Source organism: Plectropomus leopardus, chromosome 20 (assembly GCF_026936395.1).
Source record: "Plectropomus leopardus strain MGB_pleo_1.0 chromosome 20, ASM2693639v1, whole genome shotgun sequence".
Classification (NCBI taxonomy): Eukaryota; Metazoa; Chordata; class Actinopteri; order Perciformes; family Serranidae; genus Plectropomus; species Plectropomus leopardus.
Genome location: NC_142195.1, coordinates 1,844,962 through 1,862,460, shown reverse-complemented (window position 1 = coordinate 1,862,460; position 17,499 = coordinate 1,844,962). Strand labels below are relative to the sequence as shown.

The window sequence follows — 17,499 nt, the reverse complement described above, 5'->3', positions numbered from 1 at the left end:
CAGACAGGAGCTGTGGAGTTTCTCACGCTGGGAGAAAGACAGCAAACAGCAGGTTTAGGACACTTTGTGTCCCCACCTTTACAAGACAAATAATGTCGGACAATTCAGTAAAAGCTGATGATGAAATATCGCCAGTAAAACAATACCTGTGCTACACGCTCAGTGACTCCCATCATGTGCAGTCACATCGTCTCGGTGCACTGACTGATTTACGAACAAACGTTTACCTTTCCTAAGAGAGAGTGCTGGTCTGGCCCTGGCGCATGAGTCCTCCTCTGCTGCTGATGCTGATGTATATCCAGTCTTTAATCGTTAAAAACAACAGTGCTGTCCTCTGAAAGGTCCATCAGACGTCCAGCTGTAGTCACTGTTCGCAGTGTTTGTCGCTGTGTTGAGTCGGATGGGAGCAGTCTCCTGCAGCGTCTCATCAACACACCGACAAACTTTTCCTCTTCTCAAATCACTGGACCCACTGCTGCCGTGACGTCACCGACCTCTCCGCCAATCACGGCTTTCACAGAGCCCTGCAGGTTTCATTCATGCGAAAGTGACAGGAATCATTTCATTTCTCTCGCCGTACAATCTCTGTAATTAAAAACATAAATATGTACAAAGACATTATGGATACCTGACGGGAGTATTGTCGTGACGGAAAAGATTTAGTAACAGCGAATAGAGAAAAAGTTATTTTACCTCAAATGATGAAATACCTGGAAGCCATGCTTGAGTAAAAATACAGATATTTTACCAGAAGATGACTTTGGTTTAAGTTAAAGTCACCAATTAGAGTATACCTGAGTGAAATCAACAATCTTGCAGAGTGGTGCACAGAGAACAACCTACTGCTTAATATCAGTAAAACCAAGATGCTGATTGCTGATTTTAGAAAGAAAGGCAAAGACACACAGGTGGAGCAGGTGAACAGCTTTAGGTTCCTTGGAATTACGATCACTGAGAACCTATCTTGGTCAACACACATCACCACCCAGGTCAAAAAAGCACAGAAAAGACTCTACTTTTTATGGAAACTTAGGAAGGCTAAATTCTAGAGCAAGATCACTTCTACTGAGCAGCAATAGAAAGCATACTGACTGGAAACATCACAAACTGGCATTGTTCGTGCCAGGACAGTAAGGTTCTACAGCGGGTGATTAAAACTGCCCAGAACATCACTGGTTCCCATCTACAGAGCATCAGTGACCTCTGTGAAGTGAGGTGTCTGCACAGAGCCCAAAGGATTCTGAAAGACAGCAGCCACCCCAGCCACAGTCTGTTCATCCTGCTGCTATGTGGAAAAAGATACAGAAGTATGCGCAGCCAAACTACCAGACTACAGAGCAACCTCTTTACCCTGGCTGTGAGACTCCTCAATTCCTCCTTCAACACCAAAAAGATGTGCAGGATTTAGGATCAACTTTAATTTCATTTCTTCTTAAACCACATTTAAAGAAAAATGGCAATAAATCTACCTTGTACCTTGTACATTGTAAAAGGAACCTCACTCAGTTCTCAAAAACCTGATGTGCCCAAAGTGATGTTGATAGACATAACATGAGCGGCTGTCCCTCATTGTTCTTGTGGATGGACAGCCAGAGGTGCCTGTGCCTCAGCTGAGCAGCACCACATTGAAGGTAAACATCTGGGACATCTGGAGGAGGGAAGTATCTGCTGTCTGAGCCTCCATGGTGTCCTCAGTGGCCAGCTCAGTCTGCAGGAGAGTGAAGCAGTCCAGCATGCCTGCCTTATTGCCATATTGCCAGCTCCACTGACATTGCAGCAGTCAAACGTGTCAGTTGTCACCAGCCATCAGGTCAAAGAGAAGCGAACAGAAGAGACAGGCCTTGACGTAATTCTCAGTTGGTAGACCATTCTTGTCCCACTGTCAGCCGACTTAAGTTTGGCTCTCTCCCGCTCCCACTTGGAGTCTTGGAAGATGGGCAGAGCCTGGATGGACTTGATGAATCACCATCTACTGGGAGGCGCAGAGCAAGACTTGGCCTGGGCTTGGTACCCTTAGCCGAGCAGTAGCACACCTTGAGGCTGTTGGAGGTCAACAGGAGAAGGAGCACATGGGAAAAAAATTGCGAGTAAGCATCCCATTAACACCAGAGGGTGTATGGAATCAAACAATGTAGACCTTCCTCCAAGTTTTATTGTGTGTGATTGCCAGTGGTGTACGGACATTTTGACAGATCCTGGTGCAATGCCATTATGATGGGCCTAAGTGCACACTATTGTAAAAGGCAGAAGGCACAAGGTCAATTTATTAGTCATTTTTTAAACATATTTTAAAAAATGAAATCAGAATTTGTCCTTGATCCTGATTTTTGGAGTTGTAGGATGAGTTGATTCAAATGATCAGCTACTATGAAAATTCCATCTGGTTGCTCGGGCATGATACTGCTGATGGCATTATACAACTACTGCAATGCACTTTTTGAATTTACATCAGTCTTGTGACCTGTTGGCTCTGAACAAGGTCCATCCATCCAGTGCAACAGCTTGATCCAGGATGTTAGGGGTTAACCATGTCTCTGTGAAGATGTTAGCAGTCTCTGCTTTCCCATTGCTGAGTATTATGTATGGTCTTGTCACATGATCAAATAGAGATTTCACATTGGACAACATCAACTTACATATTATCCATCATTGTATATGACAAAAATGCCAACAAAAGAAATGAATGATTTTATGATTTATCTTAAGAAAGTGCATCATTTTGTTATAAATTGCTCCTGACACTTTCACTATTTATGTCATTGTTGATGACATAAAAAGATAATTGCACTTTTTTCAATTTATTCGCATTCTTTTTTTATTCTTTTTCCTTAAAAATTGGTATATTTCTGAGGTGGCAATCTGAATCACATGCAGGGCCTGCCCTCTCTATGGTCCCCCCACCCCAATGGCCACAGAGCAACCGCACAACCTGCACTGTCTATATTTACAGTGATCGCTACCTCCTGCTTGGGCAGTGAATGCAAAGATCTGTGGCATTGTAGATATTGCATATATTTGGGATTTGCACCTTATTTTTATGACTTTTTAATATTTGCACTCTTCCTGCTTTGTATTGCAATTGTTGCAAAAATAAGATAAAAAAAGACTGCATGGTTATGCAGGTAAAATGAATTTACAATGCAAAAGGGGTAGTTTGCCCTGAAATGTTACTTTTATATAATTTATGTGTACTATGTATCTGATTTTTAAGTGCATATAGGTCTGACAAAAGGTGCAGAAAAAAATCTAATCAAAATCAGATCATGTTTGTCATGTACACAACCATGCACAGTACCATGTGTAATGATTTTTTTTTCGGTGCCTTGCTGAATAACACATCTTAAAAATAAAAAAAAGTCAGATTAAAATACAGTTTAAAACTCAGCTGTGTTTTAGACAATTTCCCATCACAAGAGGTCATTAGCAGTAAAAGCTCACCAAAATTTGTGATAAGACTAAACCTTTGGCATTGAAAGCAGCCCTAACCAGTATTTATGGGACTTGAATTTACTATCTTTTGGACTCTTCTGCCACCTGCTGGTGCAACTCTTCAAAAATGAACTGCAGACTGAGCAACATAAGCATATTAAAGCTAAATACTAACTGATTCCTAACAGTTTCAAAATCTAAATAGTCTTATTGTGGAATGAAAATGAGTCTAATTATCAAGGAGGCTGCTCTATCGTGGCCTATCTTATGAGGAACTCGAAGGAAACAACACTTTATCTTTGTTGTTTAATCCCTGATAATTAGCATTTGCAGTCTTGTGTTCATGGTGTGTGTGTGTGTGTGTGTGTGTGTGTGTGTGTGTGTGTGTGTGTGTGTGTGTGTGTGTCTGTGTGTGTGTGTGTATGTGTAAAACTGGAAATAACCAAACTAATTGCTCCTCTTAATGAGCAGCTGTCTGTTTTCTGAGCGAAAGATCAGAGGATATTTGGGTGAAATCAGGTAAAGTGAGACACTTCTTGGCAGATGATCAAGAAAATGACCTAAAACTCTGCAGACCACCTGAAATGATACTTTTAGAACTTGTTATGTTTCTCTGCTATATTTCGATGAAGAAACTATGTTGCAAGTGAAATTATTTATAAACTTTAGACCTGACTTTAGACATTGAGAGCCCTGACCTCACTCCTATGACATGTCGGGGTAAAATGGGACAGCTGTTCAGGTAAAGTTTAACAATCATGTTTGTTGAATGGTTAAATCCATTTATCAGTTCAGTCATTAATTTATTAAATCATTCATGTAACCTGTGGTTATATTATCAACATTGGACATGCGTGTGTAACATTTATGGCTAATTCTTGAATACTGTGTACTCATTGAAAACCCTTCCCTATAAAACAGTGTTGTGAAAATATTTTGCTTATAAATCAAACAGTTAAGAGCTGCACCCTATTACCATTTTGTTGTCATACTCTTGTTTTAGTTGCAGTGCTCTTATTATCAAAATGAGAAAATCAACATGACACTTAGCTTTCCTTGCATGTTCTGGAAGCAGTGGATTTTTGAGTCTTTGCATCTGCCCATCGAAGTTATCTCAGACTGATAAAAATGATTGTAGCCTGAAATACATTTGTAACAACAACTAAATAACATGTTTTGTGACTGGCTGCTAAAATTTAAAAAGCAAAGGACGTATTTGTCCGATTTTACCTGATGCCACACAGTACCTGGTTTATTCCTACACTGTTACTTTATGCGTTTATTTTGAAGGATCAGTCCAGGGTGGTTGCTGTTGGCATGGAAATGCATAAATTAGGCCTACTACTGAACACATGACTATGCAGGGTCATTCTGTTTCATTAGAAAAAACATTATCACATTCGAGACTGCAGGATGCGTTTGTAAAAATACCATTGCAATGAGTTTAAGTGTTGAAGAGGAAGCTTTTTTTCTGCAAAGAACATAAAAATGATCGGAAGTCTCGTTTTCAGTTGAGCAACATTAGGCAACATTAAAATAAAAAAAAGGCTTGCTGTAACATATTTTCAAAATAAAATTACCAACGCACCCGCTGTGAGATTTCTGATGAACTATAGCAAAAAGTATTGCATTAGACAATAAACATACATTATATTTGCATTTTTGCTGGTTGGTTGTTAAAAACAGACGGCTTTAATTATCGGCTGCTATGGGTGTAGAGAAATCTTGCTTTTATTCTGAAGGAAGAAAATTCAGACTGGAAATTCAGATAACGGAGCAGAGACACAGCATGATGACACGTTACCTGTCCACGGTTTGGAGAGAAATCCTGGCGCCAATGTGAAGTTGGCATAAAAACAAACTGTCTAAACGTTATTGTTGAACTTGTCGGTGAGTCGGGAGAGAGTTAAAGTGATCTACAGCTCGGTGACTGCTGGAGGAGAAGGCTTAAGCTAACGTTACGTGTTTGGGATATTATTAGACTACATTAGCGAAAGCTTATAAAACGCCAGTAGGACTGTACTCGGGAGCCGGGTAAGATTCGCCGTGGTTTGCAGTGGGACTAGAACTTGGTTGTGAAATGTATCGTGTGTGGGCTGCTGTACAGTTTAAGGTTCAGTTCTAAATGGGACGGGTGAGCCCGGAGGATGGGGCGGACTGTTCTGTGGGGGAAACGTTCTTTTTTAGCCCCTTAAATGACGCTATCAGTGTCGGAAAGTGTATTTTTCCACCTCAGGTAGACACGTATAATGCTCTACAGAGAGATGTTGGATGCCCATGTACGTCAGCACCTCCCCAGACAACGGCAGCATTCATACATTCCCACTCCATTCACCGCAGAGCGCAGCGCACCGGAGGCTAAGCAGACATGGCTCTGAAGTCAAGGAGACCGTGGACGACCGTCATTTTCGGCGTCTTTTTGGGATTCACCGCCTCCTCCTGGCTCATAGTGCCCCAGGTTTTGGAAAGGAAAGGGAGAAAATCCCCCGCGTGTTTGTACTACAGTGACTCCTCCGTCGGGAAAGGTCCGGCCATCCCAGGGAACACCGCGGCTCTCAGGGACCGGGACAGCCCGCAGCAGAGTCAGGAGGAGGACAGGTTGTTCAGTACTGGTAACAGTAGCGGAGATACCGGGGGACCCATAAACAGACCCACGCATTTTCTTTATGTCGGCGTCATGACAGCAAAAAAATATCTGCGGTCTCGCGCGGTGGCTGCGTATCAGACGTGGGTGAGCTCCATACCCGGGAAGGTGGAGTTCTTCTCGAGCGCTGGGTCTGGCACCGTCCACGTGCCCGTCCCCGTTCCGGTGATTTCTCTGGCAGGTGTGGACGACTCGTACCCGCCACAGAAGAAGTCATTCATGATGCTCAAGTACATCCACGACCACTACCTGGATAAATACGAGTGGTTCATGCGGGCTGATGATGATGTTTATATAAGAGGTGATTATTATTAGAGGTGTGTGTGTGTGTGTGTGTGTGTGTGTGTGTGTGTGTGTGTGTGTGTGTGAGAGAGAGAGAGAGAGAGAGAGAGATGTGGTGTGTGCGCGCACATTAGCAACACAATTTTAGTCCTTTATAAGGAGGTATTATGCTGATATGGTCGAAGACAGGCTTTATATAAAAATTTGGAATGACCATGATGTTTTTTTTAATTTGTTAATTTATATTTTATGTTGACTTACCACCCCTTAACAAAATATTTGCCCATTTTTAATTTATTTTAAAGACAGTTGGTTTATCAATTGGGCAAAGCCTCGTGTCATGTTTCTAATCAAAACACAGGAAAGGTGCAATGAGTAACTCGAGAGGAAATGACCCAAAAAACTAAAAAGAACAGCAACAAAAAAAGTTACAATATTAACAATAATAATAATTGTAATAATATAATACAAACCAGGAAAAAAACAAGGGAAATTACCTGGAAAAAAGTGCTTAGAAAATAATATTAATTGTCAATAAGAATTTTAAATATGTAGTTATGCTAATTAAAAAGAGTCGTTTTTTCCCCTTAAAAAAAGTTTTCTAAAGGTACTAATTTCTTGCAACTTGCGGAACAGTTCTTGCCAAGTTACTCATTGCCTTTTTTCCATGTTTTCAAAAAAAAGCAAACCAATTTGCTCAGATTTTGAAGGTTTAAATATTTGTGAAGGTGTCTAAACACAACATAAGATTAGTGATGTCGATCCAGGTTTCAAAGGGTTAAAGACTATGTGACAAATAAATCATTTGTATTTGAATTCGAACACTAAAAATATCGTGAATCAAAAGCTCATTACACTTCTATCTTAAAACAATATGGGTTGCTAAGTCTCTGCCAAAACATTTGATTTGTATAGTCTGTAAGTTAGGGTATAACGTAACCTGCTTCCTCATTAGCTTCCTCTTTACTGTGGCATTACATTACTACACAGGAAATGCATATTCCTCTTCTTCTTCTTCTTCTTCTTCTTCTTATTATTATTATTATTATTATTATTATTATTATTATTATTATTATTATTATTGTTATCATCATCATCATCATCACTTTTTGAGGTCATTTCCTGATTTTGTTCTTTTACCTTTCAGTTTTCTTGTAGATTTTATACTAATTTCTTTCTAATTTTTGGGTAATTTCTTATGAAGTTATTTATTGCCTTTTTCCATGTTTTTGTGAGAAATCAAGTCAGTTTGCTCAGGTTTCGAAGGGTTAACCTCATCAGTAGACTGATAAATGACTGAGTTTGATCTCATTCAGCTGTAAGTGAGGTGATAATGGCTCAGTGTGGAACCTGAAAGCTTTTTTAGTTTGATCAAATAATGGCCATAACACTAAGTATTGACACTTGTTGAGTAGTTTATGTTGGCTAATTTTCATTTTAAGTCAAACATTTCTGTGTGCACAGTTATGTGCAGGTACACAACCATTAACTAGGCTGTAAAAGCATGCAGCTTTACTGTTCTCCCTGAGGAAAGTGTTTTGTTTATGTAATTTAGGTGAGACTGATGATGCAGTCCATAATATGTTGCTCATTCCATGATTATTTGTGGGACATTCTTATGTCCTATTCTTATGTGACCCTCTGGATGAGTGTTTATAAGAAACCTGAGCTGTGTTTTAGGAAGGGAACCTTTTGCGTGGCTGATCTGGGACAGAAGGAAAAGTTTTCACGAGTTATGTTGATGTCTGAAGTGTTTCACTGCTTCAGTGGGAATTGTTGTAGTCCTATATGACTGACTGACTGCAAAAGCCCCTTTACTCTCTCCCACTTGCCCCTGTGCCAGGTGAGAAGCTGGAGTTGTTCCTGCGGTCTCTGAACAGCAGTAAGCCTCTGTACCTGGGTCAGACAGGCCTGGGAATGGCTGAGGAGTTGGGCAGACTGGCCCTGGAGCCCGGAGAGAACTTCTGCATGGGGGGCCCGGGGATGATCTTCAGCAGGGAGGTTCTGCGCAGGATGGTCCCTCACATCAGTACCTGTCTGAGGGAGATGTACACCACCCATGAGGATGTGGAAGTGGGGCGCTGTGTGCGACGCTTTGGAGGAACACAGTGTGTGTGGTCATATGAGGTATGGATTGCATTTGCTCTCTGTTCTTTCAAGTTTGTAGAATATCCTGGAGTCTATATTCAGTGATAGTCGGTAGGGAGTAGGTATTAATTATGGTGAAGTGAAATGAAAGCTTTTCAGTGAAGATTTAGTTAGAGACTGCATAAAAGCAAACTGCAAGGAAGACTATTTTTGTCATGGAGGAGGCCCTTATTTGGAAATGGACAATCGTGGCAAAGCCAGTCCCCTTTATAGCAAGACTTTTATAGAATTGTTGTGCACTTTTATTGTGTGGAGTGGTTTATATGAACAAGGAAAAACACAAGGCTTCATCTGTGTGTAGGACAAGTAGCCAAAAAATGAAAAGGCAAAATCTTTAAGATATTTACCTACTGTAAAATTAACAGCTTACTGGTTTTAATGACTTATCCTCATTTTAAATCTGTATTTCTTGACTGGTGAATATTAGCAGAGGGGTAAATGGTAGCATTGCTGCTTCAGCTTCACAGACTTCAGAGGCGACGTTATAGATCCAAAGAAGAAAAAGTCATTGTTCTGTGTTGTATCTATTCTTGTGTTTTTCCTCCAGTCCAATCTGATTTGGAATGTATTTTTCATGTATGCCTGTGTAACTGTCTGTGCTGTGTCTTTTCCTTAGGATTGGTATTTATGTTGCAAACTATAAGTATGCAAAGTTATATATATAAAAAAACAGTAGATAAACAACACTTTATACCCCTATATGTACAGGAAAGGAAACCCCTATATGTACAAAGTCAGTGATGCATTCTGTTTCATTTTGTTTAAACCTAGATTTATTCATTAAGTCTTTGTGATTTGTTTGATAAAAATACACTGAACAAAAATTTTAAACGCAACACTTTTGTTTTTACTCCCATTTTATACAAAGATCTAAGACTATTTTCATGCACTTAATAGATAAAGTTCTGTCAAATTATGGTCTCAATTATTTAAAATCTGTGTATGTGAGCACTTCTTTTCCAAAAAATCCACCCACCTGACAGGTATGACATATCAAGATGCTTACTAAACAGCATCATTACAAGACAGGCATGCCTTGGTATGGTCATGAGAAAAGGACACTCTAAAATGTGCAGTTTGACACATAACACGATGCCACAGATGTCACAAGTTTTGAGGGAGTGTGCCATTAACATGTTGACTGCAGGAATGTCCACCAGAGCTATTGCCCATGAACTGAATGTTCATTCCACTACCATAACCAATCTACAATGTTGTTTCTGTGAATTTGGCATTGCATCCAACCAACCTGCAACTGTACAAGTTTAATATGACAAACTGTTGTAAGGCTCTGGTGAGGATGATGAGCATGCAGTTAAGATTCCCTGAGGCAGTTTCTGAATATTTTTGCAGAAATTCTTTGGTTGTGCAAACAAATTGTTGCATCAGCTTTTCAGATGGCTGCTCTCAGATGATCTTGCAGGTGAAGCAATGGATGTGAAGGTCCTGAGCTGTTGTGGTTACATGAGGTCTCTAGTTGTGAGGTTGGTTGGATGTGCTGCCAAATTCATGGAAACGACATTGGAGACTTATGGTAGTGAAATGGACATTCAGTTCACAGGCAACATCTCTCGTAATCGTAAAGAAAAAAAACATTATGATTAAAAGCAAAGCTGGTCTAATTTGATCATGTTGGCTTATGGTAAAAGTTGAGTGTTGTTTATACTAGTTCTTGGACATGACCCATGCCTTTCTCATGGTTTTGCAACTCTTTCCGCAGATGCAGCAGCTCTTCTATGAGAACTACGAACACAACAAGAAAGGTTTCATTGAAGAACTTCACAGCAGCAAGATCCACAACGCCATTACACTCCATCCCAACAAAAAGCCTGCCTACCAGTACCGGCTTCACAGCTTCATGCTGAGCCGAGAGATCTCCAGGCTCTGTTACCGCACCCTACTGCTCCACCGCGAAGGCCTGATGATGAGTTACCTCAGTGATACAGAAGTCCTGTGGGAGGACCAACAACTGGGTGCACCACCTTCATACATGCGCTTTAAGCCCAGTGAGAGAAATGATGTCATTGAGTGGGATTTCCTCACCAGCCGTCATATTTATTCTGCAGCTGAGAACAAGGCCGCCCGGCAGAACCTTGGGAACTTGCTTCGGACTGCACTGGAAGACATTATACTCCAGGTTATGGAGATGATTAATGAGAATTCCAAAACACGTGGTCGTGTGATTGACTTTAAAGAGATTCAGTATGGCTACTACAGAGTAGATCCAATGCATGGTGCAGAGTACATCATAGACTTACTGCTTCTGTACAAGAAACATAAAGGACGCAAAATAACAGTGCCAGTGAGGCGGCACGCTTACCTTCAGCAGTCCTTTAGTCGACCCTTCTTTACTGAAACTGAAGAGTTGGATGTGGCTGAACTTGTAGCATCCATCAATTCTGAATCCCAAAGTCTGTCTTTCCTCTCCAACTCTCTCAAGTTCTTATCACCGTTCCAGGTCTATGAGTCGAACAGGGAAGTGTGGGAGCAAAGCCAGAGGAAGGTCCACATCCTTGTCCCATTATCTGGTCGCTATGAGACCTTTGTCCGCTTTATGGAGAACTTTGAGAAAGTGTGTTTGATACCCAAGCAAAATGTTAAGCTCTCTGTTATTCTGATGGACATCAGGAGTAATCAGAACAGCGGAAAACACATTCAGTTAATCAAAGACTACCATAGGAAGTATCCCAAAGCTGACCTGTCCATTATCCCCATGGCAGGGAACTTTTCCAGAGGACTGGCTCTCGAGCTGGGCTCAGCACAGCTTCATAATGACTCTCTGCTCTTCTTCTGTGATGTAGATCTCATCTTCAGTGGCGATGCCTTGCAGCGCTGCAGAGACAATGCTATTCAAGGAAGACAAGTCTATTTTCCTGTTGTCTTTAGCCAGTACAACCCCAAGATAGTGTATTCCGAGAAGGCCCCAAGAGAGAACAAATTTGTTCTGACCAAGAAAAGTGGTTTCTGGCGAGCCTATGGATTTGGAATCAGCTGTGTGTACAAGAGTGATTTACTAAAAGCTGGAGGTTTTGACACCTCGATCTTAGGCTGGGGATTGGAGGACGTAGACTTGTTTACCAAAGTTATTACCTCTGATATGAAAGTGTTACGCAGTCAAGAACCAGGGATTGTCCACATTTATCATCCCGTCCACTGCAACACAAGTCTTGAGCAGAAGCAATATAAAATGTGCCTTGGGTCACGAGCGAGTACATTTGCATCGACAATGCAGTTAGCAGAGCTGTGGCTGGAGAAACACATCGAGGCAGGGTATAACAGAACTTCATCCTGACCTTCCAGACCTGCTGGACTCCTCCAAACAAGTTTACCTCAGTTCTGAAAGCAGACAGTGATGGTCTGTGCGGGTGTTGTAGTGTGACTGTGGATTGGAGGTCTTTTTATGTTGGAAACTTTGACCCAAAAAAGGACCTGTGACTCCAAAATGGAGTTGGACCCAATCAATAAAGACCACACATGACCCAAATCAAGACTGACTTGACAACAGGTAGACCCAACCTCAAAGGGATCCAGAGGATACAGTACACAAACAGAAGGAAGTCTGGGATTTTTGCACCCAGTTTGTTGGAATCCTGCGTCAAACAGCAAGTGTCTGCTACCTGTTCCAAACCAGCTGGGAAAACCACTTACCCAATACAAATATGCTGTTAGTTGGTACGTAGGACATTGTACAGTTTACTTTCAGCATTACAGACTGAGTGGTTTATTATTCACTGTGACAATTATGCAAATATAGAGCTTTGGGACCTTTATTGCAGTTCCTTAGGGTTTTGGTCAGGGTTGACTAACTTTCTTAAAGGGATAAGTTCTGATCTTTTAAAGTAGGGTGGTATGGGGTACTTACCCATAGTCAGTGTATTACATATAGCAGCATGCCTGCTGTTTGAAGAAACAGGCTGAAGTCCAATTAGGATGCTAAGTACTGTACTGCTGTGGAGGGGTCAGTAACAAGACATATTTTAGCTGCCAAAAAAGGCCCAGCCTAAAAAAAAAACAATATCAACATGCACAGTTTAGTAGAGATACAGTTATAGCTTGATCAGGCCATTTAATTGGACTACTGGCCTTGTCCCAGTATACATGCACTGGGTGAAATCCATTTATTGACGAAGTATGTCTGACTCCTTCACGGTTGGTGGCAATCTGTCTTCTTTCAGCTAGTTGCTATTGGACCTTCTTCAGGTTGACCTGTTACGTCACATACCAAACAAGTTAGCAAGCAGCAAACAGGTTGCATGCCGGACAGTGAAAACATGGAAAACTTTTGGGCTCAATACATTTTAGACATACTGCACTGCTTTTTGTTGATACCTTTGTCTTGTTTTACTTTCTCCCCCTCTTCTTTTTTCTTTTGTTTGTCCCAGATTTCTTCTATGAATTTATGCTGTTCAACTTGCGGGTCAAAGCCCAGGGACTATGGAGCATGCACAGAGTGCCTGGGCCAGTTTGGGTCCTGTTGAGGCATATACATGGAAGGGTAAATAGATCCCCAATCACATTATCTGTAATACACTGACTATGGATAAGTACCCTATAAAACCCCACTTCAGATAATCAGAACTATCCCTTTAATGTTTTTATTGTATAAATGACAGATGGGATTTTTTTTTTTTTAACGACCCAAAGAACATCAGCTACATCACCCAAAATACATGATGGGTGATTCAAGTAATATGTAACAATGGCAGGAAATAAAATCAAAGAAAAACATGTCTGTATTGTAGTCATATCATTGTAGTCAGTCATAAGGATGCTGAAGTGCGCAGCAGAATCATCACCTGCATTGCAGTGAGCAGTGAAATGAACAGTGTGCAGAGCACTCTGCTCTTCATTAGTCAAGTGACTGTGGAATGTGTTTGGCTGCTGCTCTGTGAGCAGCATCGTGTGCTGCGTTACACAACCTGTATTTATGTGTGTGTGTTTGTGTTTCTGTGTGAGTGAGAGAGAGGGAGTTGGCCCACTTTAATGCACTACCTTAATCTACCTTCAGCTCCCAGAACTTCTCTTCAGACCTGAAGCTGTGTGGTTACTCTCCCTGCCATGACTCTAGCTGGGCTTCTGTTCTAATCTGAGTTAGTGTGTTTTTTAGCAATTTCTCTAATTTCCAATCTCAAGTCTAGTTATTCTCTCTCTAACTGATGGTAGCCATGATTTGTTAACAATTCAGCAGCTCGATATCGTCCTGAATGAGTGTCCTTCCAAAAATTTACATGTAACTGTAGAGTATAGCTAACAGAATGTATATCATTTGCCTAGCAGTTATCATGATTATTGCATCTGCTTAAATTCTTTCAGGCAAATGCCTAAATAGTAGTTTGTTGTCTTAAATTCTCTCAACAGGGCTGGTGCCACCTTGACTCTGCCTCTGCTCATTACTAACAAAAGCAAAAATGCCAGAAAAATCTTTTTTTTTTAATTAAGAAAAAAGAGTGCACAAATTTGTCTTCCGTGTTGGCCAGAATCTGCAGCACAGCTGCCTCCAAGCCAAAGTGCAGTCTTAAAATGCTTGAAAACGTAGCAGTTTTTATGAGGTGTGGTCTGATCACCCTACAGGCAAAAGTATCTGTGTGAGATACCTTTAATGTTACAAACAGAGCCTCACCTCGAAGGCATTCAGTTGTTCAAACGCTTGTTCTTGGAGTTGAAGAGTTGGAAATGGTTGGACACAGCTCTTCTAATGCCATTGTTGGAAAAGAATCGAGTGGGACAGGAGGGTCCAATCCTAATATCCCCCCTTATGGTACAGCTGGGCTTTTTATTTGATGTTTTTTCACCTTCTTCAAGACACTTTACAGGTTGGTCCCTGATTTGAGCATCTTCCAGGCTCTTGTCTTTCAGAGTAAATAGATCATAATGAAATGATCGATTTACATGTTTTTATAAACACAGTATAATTCAGCAAAATAAAAAAATGGTTGATGAATACACCAGGTGTGTAATATATAGCTTGTGTTTGCATTCCTCTGATTTTAATGTTTTTTTTTTTATCTTAAATCCTTAATATTGTGTTTCTGTGCAATTTAATATGCCAGGTTGAACACCTGTTCAAACCCTGTCCGCCTTGTTTACTTTTTTTTTTTAACTTCAGGGTTTGGTAACCCTGTGTTTTCTGTCAAAACGCTATGAACTGTGGGTATATCCCTCAAGCACAGTCTGCAGAAATGCAGCAAAATGTGCATAAAAGGCCCCAAGCATCTGCAGGAGAGCAGGCATGCACTTGAGGATTTGACAGTGGGACAGTCCTAAACCCTCATGCAGGGTCTGAGAGTCCATTAGTGTGGAAACTAGGATTGGCTCGATGTCATTAAAGTCACAGGCGCAGTCAGACAACATATTGATTCTTCAGTCAGGACAGCAGCTACATTTAGATTGGCTGACTGTCGATACAGAGCGTCATGGTATCTAAATGTCTGAGTGGACGTGGTCTGGAGGTGGAGCAGAGAGTTAGAGCAGGTCCAGGTACTCTGATGGTACAGTGCAGTCTCTGTTTATTTGTGTCACTCAGTTTTACACTGTAATCTTCCAAAGGACATTGTCAGGCCGTTACGTCATGGCTTCTCCTGGACTGTAACTACTTATTGGATTGTCTTTGTCTAACTGCCGTAGTTATTATGACGTTTACACTTCTGCCTCAGGACACATTTAATCACCCAGTGCATTGTAGTATTTGCTTCGTCTGATATGGTGCCCACTGCCTTTTAATTATTGAATGAAAAAGAATAATCTATTAACATACCAAATGTACAGAAACCTTCTTGTTGTGACATTTATTATAATAAGAAACTGAGCAAACATTTTTTGTCCTGAGCGCAGCAGCTGCTTTCAGACCTCAGTGGATGTACACTCCTGTTACTCAGCAATACCATAAGAACAATAAAGAAGTGAAAAATGTAAGTGAAGTGTGATCATCAGGCTCTCCTTTAACCCTTTGACACCTGAGAAAAATAGCTTGATTTCCTTCAAAAACATGGAAAAAGGCAATGAGCAACTTTATAAGAAATGACCCAAAAAATAGCAAGAACTTAAAAAGTTACCTGAAAAACAAAACAAAAAAACGTTAAATTAAAACAGACACGGAAATGACCTGGAAAACAATATTAATAATCAATTTAAAAATCAGTATTCTTTCTGTAACATAACTAGTCATAATAATTAAAACTATAGTTCTCTGGACATTTTCGCCTAGCTTTTTAATAATTTTCTAATAATTCCCCCTCCCTCTCTTTTTATTTATTTATTTATTTATTTTTACGTATTCTTGCATTTTTGCAAGACATTTCTTCCCATTTTGCTTATTCCCTTTTCCCACATGTTTCTAAAAGAAAGAAATCAAATCTGCTCTCCTTTAGAGGTTTAAATACTTGAGGTGTCTGAATGCAGCATCATGAAACTAAGGTCAGCTCAGGTTTCAAAGGGTTAAGTGATTGTTGGTGAATAAAGCTCAAATATATAGCTTAATATATTGTTAACTGTGCCATCTAAACATTTTTCTGTGCAGTACCAGACTTATGTTAAAATATTATTAAAGAAAAGATATTCACTAGAATCCATCAACATGTTCTGTGTTACTTTTGTACAGAAGTTCATTGCAGAAAAAAATGGTGCTCTTTCATGATAATGAGAAAACAATCTTATAATTACGAGATCCTTCCCTCATAAATCTGACATCCAGCTATTGAAATAATAAGATTTTTCTCAGTATTAAGAGATACTGAGCTATAATAAGAAGGCAGGTTTTGTTCTTTTGGTAAATGCAATGCACTTCTGTAAGCATAATGGCTTTAAAGTCTGCCAGCAATAACAACTAATTATTTATAATAAATGTTTAAAGCCAGATATTTGGTCCGTGCTTTCATAAGTTGTCTGTCTTTGTTTTCATTCTATGCAAGAAGCTGAACTGCAGTAACTACACTGTTGGATAAATCTGCATGCTTGAGTAAAAGAACATTGTTCACAATTTCAGAGTAATAGTGAAAGAAGTTTTTAACCTAACCTAACCCTGTGAAACTGAAGCAAACTGGCTTGATTTTTTTCAAAAACATGGGAAGGAAACAATGAGCAAGTATAGAAGAAATGGATTAAAAAAATAGAAAAAAAAAAGTGGTTTTTTTTTTTTTAAATTACAAGAAAATTACCGGAAAAATAGCAAAAATGGAAAAGAAAAATAAGTTAAAAAAAATTTCTTGCATTTTGCGAGACATTTCTTCTCATTTTGCTGATTGCTTTTTCCCCAAATTTTGAAAGAAATTCTTATGGAAGATGCCTGAATGCAGTGTAAAAAAAAATAAACAGACGTGTGTGTCTGTAGGGCTCATTGGGGGTAGAGGGACCCATGACCTCAGTTTTTCTTAACTGTTGAAACCTGAAACCTGAGCTAATTGGCATGGGAGCATGGGAAGAAGGCAATGAGTTATTTAACAAGACATGACCCCACAGAACCAACCAGTTGAACCAATAGAGATTCAAGCTAAGCCCCAAATGTCCTTAAATCCTAGAAACACCCCTGCATACACTGAGCAGTGCAGGGCTGCTGTGACTGGAAACACTTCATATATTTACTTGTAGTGTTTGTTTGTTAACTGGCCTCTGGCCTCCTGTCATTATGTGAAAAGTGGCCCCGGGCAAGTATCTCTGACATAAGGTCTAATGATCAGAAAATACCGAAACATAAGTTGTTATTATAATGTCAAAGTGCAAATTGATTTTTCTTAAAAATTAAAACAAAAACAGATATTGACTATTTTGTGTAGTTGTTCATCATTTTAACTAAAATAGATATATTTATAGGTTTATTTTTAATATTTTCGTGTAAATTGTAGGTAAGTACATTGATTTATATTAGAATTTATCAAGCTAACTAGATCTTCTATATTCTTTTTCTTCACTTGTATTTTTACTAACAGGTCCATTTTTTCTTTACTCCATGAAGTTGTCTTCTTTATTTTTTCATTGTAAATAAACAGTTGAAAAACGGGTGG

The 17,499-nt window shown here is 39.8% G+C and overlaps 2 protein-coding genes across 3 annotated transcripts in view; one reads left to right on the top strand and one right to left on the bottom strand.

Annotated features, from left to right (window-relative positions):
• Positions 1 to 962, bottom strand: part of megf10 (multiple EGF-like-domains 10) — an 83,463-nt gene extending 82,501 nt beyond the window's left edge. Inside the window, exon 1 of the mRNA XM_042509621.2 lies at positions 228 to 962. The gene's annotated coding sequence lies outside the window, so the exon portion shown is untranslated. The remainder of the gene's footprint in view (positions 1 to 227) is intronic.
• Positions 963 to 1,507: 545 nt separating this feature from the next.
• chsy3 (chondroitin sulfate synthase 3) lies at positions 1,508 to 16,355 on the top strand. Of its 2 annotated transcripts, XM_088071198.1 has the most exons (5): positions 1,508 to 5,919; positions 5,955 to 6,035; positions 6,079 to 6,374; positions 8,199 to 8,482; positions 10,224 to 16,355. In XM_088071198.1, the coding sequence occupies exons 1-5, from the start codon at positions 5,798 to 5,800 to the stop codon at positions 11,793 to 11,795; spliced, it is 2,355 nt and encodes a 784-aa protein (XP_087927324.1). In that variant the 5' UTR covers positions 1,508 to 5,797; the 3' UTR covers positions 11,796 to 16,355. The 2 variants fall into 2 exon arrangements, with proteins under 2 accessions (XP_087927324.1, XP_042365842.1); XM_042509908.2 differs by having other exon boundaries at positions 1,508 to 6,374.
• The last annotated feature ends 1,144 nt before the right edge of the window (positions 16,356 to 17,499 follow it).